We start from the raw sequence: 9,520 nt of genomic DNA on the forward strand, positions 1-9,520 counted from the left end.
AGCCCTGTGAGGCAAATTGTGATTTGTGATATTGGGCTTTATAAATAAAATTGATTGATTGATTGATTGAGAGAGAGAAGAAGAAAGCATCCAGAGTGGACCAGCACAGGAAGGAGGAGAGAGAGCACAGACAGCAGAACAGAGAGGAGGAGAGAGAGAAGAAAGCATCCAGACAGGATCAGTACAGAGAGGAGGAGAGAGAGGAGAAGAAAGCATCCAGAGTGGATCAACACAGGCAGGAGAAGAGAGAGCACAGACAGCAGAACAGAGTGGAGGAGAGAGAGCACAGCAGAACAGAGAGGAGGAGAGAGAGCACAGACAGCAGAACAGAGAGGAGGAGAGAGAGGAGAAGAAAGCACCCAGAGTCAATAGAAAATCTCTCTCTCTCTCTCTCTCTCTCTCTCTCTCTCTCTCTCTCTCTCTCAATCAAAAGACCATTATTGTTGTACTAAACCTACTAGTACAAAGTAGCCTGCCATAGAAAAACTATCAACTCACTGTACAGGATTATTTACAGCCTACTATAAAGTAGCTACAAGCTAGAGCGGTCCAAACTGATGTTAAAGTGCATTTTTTTTAGTCAAATAATGTGAACATTTTCTGCAGCTGGGCCAAATCACCCCCCCAGTAACAATACAGTTGTTTCCTTGGAGGAAAACACGCTACAGGATTTCCAAACTGTCATGGCAGGGGAAGAAGATGAAAGCAACAGCAGCCCCTAACACGTCCACCTCTAATGCATGAAAATGAATTCTTTCTGATTCCAACATGTATCCAAGTACATTACAAGTGTGTTACACATGTGTCAGGTGAGCCCCTTACCTTAAGATTTCAGTTCAGCGTCTTCATAATAAAACGGTCACTACATCACAAACATCAGCTCTGAAAGTTCAGCTCACCTCTGCTTGGTTCCACAATGCTGGTGAAGGTGCAATGCCAAGCGGATGGCACAGTGTGTTTATTCACGTTAATCTTTGTGTCCACCTGTACACAGTACTCTGCGCCAATCTGTAGGTTGTCGACAGTATAACTCTTGTTTTGTGTTACGAAGGACTTCTGCAGGTTAAATGTGGAGAAATAACTTGGTTAAATGATTTCCATTTGAGCCTCGTCTGTGACCCCAGCACTCCACATGTTACTGCCTGATTTGGTTTCAATACTGGTTTTAAATCTTGGTGTCCCCCTGAACAATCATTATATCTTTCCAAGCAGTTGGATGATACCTATGGGATCATGAAAATGCTTTTGGAGATTATAAGCCACTATGTGACCAAAGAGTAACATGCAGAGCGCTGACCTCACAGATAGCACCATTTCCAATTTGAAGAGTTTGGAGTTTAGTTCTACTGTTTTTTTAATTGAGACAGAGCTGCTCTGGAAGCAGAAATTATCATATAATGTTCAGTTAAACCTGAGAGGCCAGAGAGATAAGTATCCTGAATCTAGGTAAGAGAGATAAGTATTTTGAATCTTAGACTCTAATAGACTCTTTTCACAGCAGACCAACTTTTCAAAGCAGGAAAAGAACAGGTGTAATTAATACCACTAAAGCTGCAGTCAGTGATTTTAATTCAATACACTGTCAAATTCAGCAAATATCTCAACATGGTCCACCAGCTGTCTGTTCTGTTTGTGCACTGATAAAAAAATGTTTTAAAAAAAATCCAGTGTTTATACATAGCCCTGGCTCCGCGTTGGTGTTTTTAATGACTCTTGCCCATTAAATAAAGGCTTTTTAATTTTTCCAAACCGACCTGAGTGCCTGGACTTTGATTTTTTACAGCCCTGGCTCTGTTGAGAACAAATAATGTGACTCAGACAATACACAACACTATGCCAGCTACTCTCCCTTCCCCACATTCTCACCCAGCAGAAACACAGCTGCCCTATGACAGTAATGAAATGTTAATAATGTCAGAGCTTCTGAGGGTGCACTGACCAAATGGTAAGGGGAGCCATGACTGTCATATGTGTGAAATTTTCCAAAGATCTGACCATGTCATGTCAAGTTACAGCAGTTAATGTTGTCTTGTCGAAACACTGAAATTTGCTACGTTGCCATGGCGACACCCTTTGAGGAAAAGTCACAGATTTCATAAAGCATCACAAAGGTCTTATGGCTGTTCTGGCCAATTTTCAGGTGGATCTGGTGAACTTTGTAAACGTAGAATGTGTGGCAGGGCTGTTGTATTGGATTGTATTAGATTGCACAGGTGTACCTAATAAAGTGGCCAGTGAGTGTATGTATGTATGTATGTATGTATGTATGTAATACATTTAGTAGCTATAATCCAACATACACATAGGAATAAACTGTCCTTGTGCAAATATAGAAAATACAAAATGATCAGGTTTATTACCAAAACAAACTTCTTGTTTTGATGACGGGAGTAACTGCACTAAACATACGCTGTTTGAAATCACTCTGCCCAGCAAGTACTGTATGTCTGGAATGTAGATCCGGCTGTGCATTTGGCTTCAAAACAACGCTGTCTCGTAATATTACATTATTATTTCATAGCGTGGTGAATGTGTAAGCTACAAACTGTCCACAAGAGCGTTTTGGAGTCATTTGATGGTGTATTTGATTAGTTTTGAGGGAGAGAGGGGGCTGTACCATTCACTTCCATTTTGTGCGCTGAGCAGCGGGCAGCTCTGCTCCACCGATCTCAGAACAGCAGGCACTGACAATTAAAGGTAATGTACCTACTCATATGACTATAGGGATTACGGCAATAGGCGAATTTGCCAAAATGTCGAACTATCCCTTTAAGGTATGGTTCCAAAAGACATTTTTGTATAGCTTGGTGTCTTACATGTGCCTACCAAGTTTCGTACATTTAGGTGAAAGCAGCTTCAGGGGCTGTTTCTTCTAAATTTTGTAGGGGGCACTACTGAGCCATTTTTTGGCACCTGAGTATGAGACCCTTAAAATATACATTTTTTAAAGCAGGTCTGATGTATGTGCAAAGTTTCATGACTATTCGAGTACATTACGTCAAAAAGGCAATTAGTTTGGAGAAAAAAAGAGGAAAAAGAAGAATAGAAATTCCTTGCATTTCAATAGGGTCCGCGCACCGCGTGGTGCTCAGGCCCTAATAATTAAAGCTGCAAGCAGCGATGAATGGCCAGTTTACTTCCAGGAAAAATAATCATAATTCCTTCAGTTTCAATAGGGTCCTTGCACCGAGGTTGGTGGTCGGGCCCTAATAATAATAATTCCTTCAGTTTCAAGCGGGCCTTCGCTAATTCAAGTTGACACTAAATTGTTAGTTGGCTCCGTCAACTGTAGTGCAGTTGCTCTATGAGCCCTGTGATGTGGAAGCAGCGCTAAACATCCAGGTAATTTTTATACTGCAGAAATAGAGCTTTTTTGCTTAATGCACCACTGAGCAACTTTCATAGGAATCAATGGATCCCACCTTCAATGCTCTATCCAGGTCTCTCAATGCATCCATGATTTACACCTGTGCTTTTCTGCTGCTTTGACAAGTCAAAATGTCTGCTGTGAAAAGGGTCTATTAGTAAATAAATATAACCTTAGATGTTTAATATTCAGGGGAACAATCACACTGAAAAGCATGCAAAAAATCCCCCAAAAGAATAAGAACAAAACTTGACGTGATTTTTAGGTAATTTACCTAAAGTGAGTCCAGTATTGTATAATATCGAATATCCAACTTGCTGTAATTCATTGCCTCTGTTTACTCAGGGTTTACCCTAACCTATAAAACTATTTCTAAGTTCTACAACTAGGATATTTGATTTAGCGGTTGTGTCTATAGAGCAACTAAATTAAATTTAACACTTCATCAGAACATAGTCATGTATAGTTCAGAATCATTACAAGAAAAATGTGCTTTGATATAGGTGAGAAATGGATGTCTTACCGTTGATTCGTTATGTTTCTTCCAATAGATTTTAAACTGAGCCCCATAGAATTCCTGGATATCACTGATTTTTGAGCTCCTGTCAGCTTCAGGGAGTGAAATGTTGATTTGAATGCAGTTGCCACATCCAGCCAGTGAGACTTTTGGAGGACCTATTATGGCTTGTCACAAGAAGAAAACACATTCTTTTTAAATTCAGGCAATTTCTGCTTTGCTAGAAACATTTGTATCATAAAGGGTACAGAGAGTGTAATGTAATGTAACTAAATCTGAACTTGTACATCAAGTGTATGGCGTGTTTTTGGTTCACTCTGCTGCATTTCAACTCTTTTTTTAATAAACTTTCAGACAATATTTTGACCAATGCTCTACAACAGGTAAAATAGAAAATGTAAATACATCTGTATTAGGAAAGTCTTAAGACTAGATTTAAGACTTTCCTTTTTGATAAAGCTTATAGTTAGGGCTGGCTCAGGCTTGCCTTGGACCAGCCCCTAGTTAGGCTGACATAGGCCTAGTCTGCCGGGGGACCTCCTTTAATACACCTCCTATAACACCGAGCACCTTCTCTCCTTCTCTCTCTCTCTCGCCTTTGCTAACACTCATGTCCTGTTACTGCATCTTGCTAACTCGGCTCTACTGCGTGTCATTAACTTGGCTTCTTCTCCAGAGCCTTTGCGCTCCACTGTCTCGCAGGTTAACTCATATCACAGTGGTGCCTGGATGGTGTGACGTGTGTGGTTGTGCTGCTGCCGTGGTCCTGCCTGAAGCCTCCTACTGCTGCTGTTATCATTAGTCATACTTCTGCTGTCATTATACACATATGATTATTGTCACATACATATACTATCATATACTAATATATACCTACAACATATTGTACCACAATAGCCGTAATTATTATTGTAATATTATTACTTAAAGTAATGTTGTAAGCCATTATCATTACTGTCTGTCCTGCATCTCTGTCTCTCTCTCTGTCTCTCTTTGTATCATTTTGTCATAGGGATTACTGTTAATTTATCATGTTGATCTGTTCTGTACGACATCTGTTGCACATCTATCCATGCTGGAAGAGGGATCCCTCCTCAGCTGCTCTTCCTGAGGTTTCTACCAATTTTTTTCCCCGTTAAAGGGGTTTTCGGGGGGGGGGGAGTTTTTCCTTATCCACTGTAAGGGCCCAAAGAACAGACGGATGTCATATGCTGTAAAGCCCTCTGAGGCAAATTGTTATTTGTGATACTTGGCTTTATAAATAAAATTGATTTGAATTGAATTATTAAATTTGATTCAGCTGCTCAGAGGTGCTCCTCCTAAGTATTTAGTCCTTGCCTAGCATTTTGTGGTTGCATTTGGATAACAAAATACTTCTACATCCAACAAAAAATAGGATATTTTTCAACCTGGGCCGAGTTTCGACCCCCAGTAAACTCCTATGTGGTTTGCTGCCAGAGGTGATATCTGTGTTTACTTTTCATCATATCCAAAAAAGCAACTGATTTACAGAAAAAGCTTAGTTAGAAAGCTTCATGAGACTTGTTTTGCTGGTCTTAGCCTATGTATTTGTTGTTTTGCTGAGGTCACATTTTGTGTATCAATTCAACAGAGATGGCAGGCGCAAAGTTCACACGATCTAAAATCAGAACAGTCACAATCATGAGAAGAAGAAAAAAAAAAAACTTAGCTTCCCTTCCAGGAGACACAGTGATAAAACAAGGATGATTTGGATTTTGTAAAAGTTGGCTATTATCCTACGTTTCTACGATTCTGATGGTGCACAATAGTGCCAGTTTCCTCCATCATCTTAGTGTAACATGTCAGCATGCTAACATTTGCAAATTAACACAGAAATTGCAAATTAACACAGTACGGCTGAGGCTAATGGGAATATCATTAGTTTGCAGGTGTTTGGTCAAAAACCAAAGTACTGGACATTATGACCTGATGATGGTGCTAAATGAAAAGTCAAGGGATCATCAAAGTCCATAGGATTCATTCTGCGGGGACCATGAATGTTATTATGCTTATGGCGCAACACATAATTGAAACCACAAAATATCTCCATACTGCTCGTCCGTAGTGATCTAAGTGTCCTGAAGCCCCGACATGAAAAGTTGTTTGGAAAAACGTCATTTGAACTCTGTTTTTAGCTTCACTGTAGCCTGTAGCTCTAACTGCCTCTCTGGGCACCACGCTCACATGTGCATGCTTGCGCAAGACTGTGAGATAGGGGCACCACATTCATGTGTGTGTGCTTGCTTTCGCTGGTCTCGCACAAGCGCACACACGTGAACGCGGTACCCAGAGAAGCAGTTCAGGACACTTAGATCACTACGGACGAGCAGTATGGAGATATTTTGTGGTTTCAATTATGTGTTTTTGGACTTTTGAATCTGGGGCGCCATAAGCCTCCATTAGGTGGAGTTTTGTTGCTACCTCCTCTCCCCTTGGATCTCTTCAAGTGTCGTGAGGACTCTAAAACTTCATCTGATCCTCCATCGGCATGAGGGTGAGTAGATAATGGGTGAATTTTCATGTTGGGTGCACTATCCCTTTAAGGTAAAATGAGAAGTTGTTCACTATACTTTATTAAACTAACCTATATTGTTTTTATATTGTGCTGCAGGGAGTGAACTTTCCCTGAAATGAGTCTTTCACTCTCAAAAAGACTCAGTCCTATCTGTGAGCAATAAACAATAATATAATATGTCATTCATTAAATCCAAGGCAACAAGCATGCAACTCAAAGTAGGCTTATGTTGACGTACTGTCTTCGTAAGGGGTGAAGGAGTATCTGCTGGACTCTGGAGACAGACTTTGGTTGTAGAACGCCTGGACATACAGGTCATACTTCTCTCTGTTGCGTGGAAGCTTCAGCCTGAATGAAGTTGTGTTTGAGTACCATAGCTTTTTTTGTTCTTTCTTGTTCAACCTGCACAAAGAGAGAAAGAGCACACACATTTTAGTTCACACTTGCAGTGCTCTGAGCGTGGAAGGAAAATTGCTCTTGTTCTCGCAAGTAACAAAGCTATCACATGTCAGTTGATAGCACAGTATGATTATTGGCCAATATTGGCTTATTACAGATATATCAGCACCAGTTATCAACAAGAAATTGCAGTACAGAAATTCCAGTGTTTGAGGTCACTTTTGGATAGTTTGTGCACCCGAAGGCACTGACAAGTTTGTATTTCAACTGTCTAATGTCCTGTCTGGTACAAATCTTTATCACAGTTCTTTAAAAAGATTCTCTGCTTATTTTCACCTAGCTTTGTATCACAACAATGTGGGGAGTTTGCGTAAATGAACTGTGGTAAACTTCTCCATCTTAACAGTGCCCAGATCTCTCTGCTCATTGGCACTGCACTGTCTATTTCTCACCTCAAATGTTTACAGAAACAAGAAGTGGGCACTATACTGTGTCCTGTATTGTGTAAATGGAGACTAAAAAAAGAACTTAGACAGTAAAATAGAAAGGTGATCAAAAATGAACAGATATTATGTCACTGTGTTGCCTATTTCTCACCTCAGATGTTTTCAAAACAAATTTTGGCTCACTGTTTAACTGTAATGAGATTGTTTGTTACCTGCCTGCTACAACATCATTTTTGGATAGGCAATTGCATTATGTCATCCAACAGCAGGAGTGTTTATTGGTCTGATGTGGCGCAGTGCATTCTGGTAGCTGCAGGTTTTCTACCTCTTGAACAAAAGAGAATGCCACGGCCCTTTTTCTCTGTTTCCTCTAGCCATGTGGCACTGATGTAAAAAGTATTGCATCTTTCTACTGCATAGACAGCCCAGTTTTATGAAAAGACCATGTTTCCAGCAGGGAGATACTTCTTCAATAACCAAAAGTATGGCCTTCTTCTCAAAAATGTTAATATAATGCATTTATGGTTGCAAAAATTTTTCCTAAGGACAGAGGGATGTCGTATGCTGTAAAGCCCTGTGAGGCAAATTGTGATTTGTGATATCTTGAAAAAATTTATAGAATTCTCAGGCTTTTAACTCTCAAACAACTCACAATATGAGTACTGGCCTGTATTGATTGGGATCTAGTTTTAATAGCACTCACATTACAGACATTCTGTGTTTAATATTATCATATGTGAGAGTTTCGGCTGAATACAAACACTCTTAATTCACAGATTTGCAGATTGCACAAACTATGTAAAACTCTCACGTCCCACAAACAGAGCTCACTACACACTACACAAGTTGCGTATTCTCTGCAAATTATGCAGGAACCCTAGCTAGCTCTGATCAAAGCATGTCAATGTTTACAACTTCAGTGAGAGGATGAAATGAATCGATCCTTCTGGACACAAACACACACAACACACTGCGTTCTCTCATCTCCAAGTTTAATGTCACAAATAACAGTTACATTAAGTTGATGTGCTAACTGTCTTGGGAAGGCTACTTTTGAAATTCCATAGGTCACAGATTTAGTTACCCTGTTAAAAATGTAGTAAGAAATGTAACTATTTTAATTACTTCATCAAAGTATGACATTTGATTACTTCTTAATTGCTTTTTTAACAAATGTTTTAAACTGGGCAATATTGCGGAAAAGTCCTAAAAACACAAGTGCATAAATGTTGCACTCAAATTTGTCCCAGTGACTTTGCTGACCGGTGTTGTCCAGAAATAAGCCAAAAAGCATTCCTGCATGGCGAAAAGATGAAAAGCAACAGAATGAACGTCACATTCTACATAGGAACCTCTTATGGATTGTTCTTTATTTACTAGGGGAGTGAGGTGGCTGGAGTGTGACTTTGTTTTTTTAATATGATTATTGTTTTGACCCTCCCCAAAGCTACAAATATTTTCCTTGAGCCTCCCTGTGGGACTGGCGGAAAATGCATGACCCTCCCTCCACCATAAATTAGTCATTAGATTTTTAAAACTTATTCTTTGATGTTTTAAAGTTAAAAGTTTTGAGTTGAAAAAAGCCTTGGTTTTTCACTCGTGTTGTGCACGCTGGTTATTTCTTGCAAACGGTTTATTTTTGGCTAAATCTTTAATGAGACGTAAAAATAAATGATTTTGATGAAATATCACTATTTTAAACTTAGATTTACCTTTGTGTTAATTTTTTCTGATGGAAGTATTCAACACACATGATGTGCCCATGGACCATCAGACATTTGAAAAAAAACGACAATAATTTCTGTTGTTACAGTTTCTGGCTATGATAAATGGTGTAATTTTGGCGATTTTCAAAGAAAACATGCCTTCCAAACCCACGGGCCATGTTTTCCTTAAAGAATCTGCAGTACATAAATACAAAATATAGTCATTAAAAAAACAAACAAAAAAAAACCCATAAGCCCCTCCCCAGTGCTTAAAAAATTATAATAAATAAACAAATAATGAACAGTCCCTTACCAAAGACTATGGCCTCTAGTTTCGCAGACCGGGCGAGGCGGAGGCGCAGCGCACCTGCGCTTCACCAACTGGGTGTGGCCAGGCGGATTTTGCAAGTTTGGCATACCGTGCGCGCTGGCGCAGCTACTCCTCTTTCCCACCTCCGTCCCTCCTACCTGCGCAAGTCGGAAAGAGGGAGGAGAGAAGGCGTGTAGTGGGTTTTACACACATCACACCAATCAAATGAGCCCCTCTCC

The 9,520-nt window shown here is 39.9% G+C and overlaps 1 protein-coding gene across 2 annotated transcripts in view; it reads right to left on the reverse strand.

Moving 5' to 3' along the window:
- crfb1 (cytokine receptor family member b1) overlaps positions 1 to 9,520 on the reverse strand; it is a 57,374-nt gene that overhangs the window by 7,011 nt on the left and 40,843 nt on the right. For both annotated transcript variants that reach the window (XM_050048328.1, XM_050048327.1), the window contains 3 exons: positions 6,659 to 6,822; positions 3,891 to 4,051; positions 900 to 1,056 (listed from right to left, as the gene is read on the reverse strand). In XM_050048328.1, coding sequence (XP_049904285.1) covers positions 900 to 1,056; positions 3,891 to 4,051; positions 6,659 to 6,822 — 482 coding nt within the window. The remainder of the gene's footprint in view (positions 1 to 899; positions 1,057 to 3,890; positions 4,052 to 6,658; positions 6,823 to 9,520) is intronic.

Source organism: Epinephelus moara, chromosome 7 (genome assembly GCF_006386435.1).
Source record: "Epinephelus moara isolate mb chromosome 7, YSFRI_EMoa_1.0, whole genome shotgun sequence".
Lineage (NCBI taxonomy): Eukaryota > Metazoa > Chordata > Actinopteri > Perciformes > Serranidae > Epinephelus > Epinephelus moara.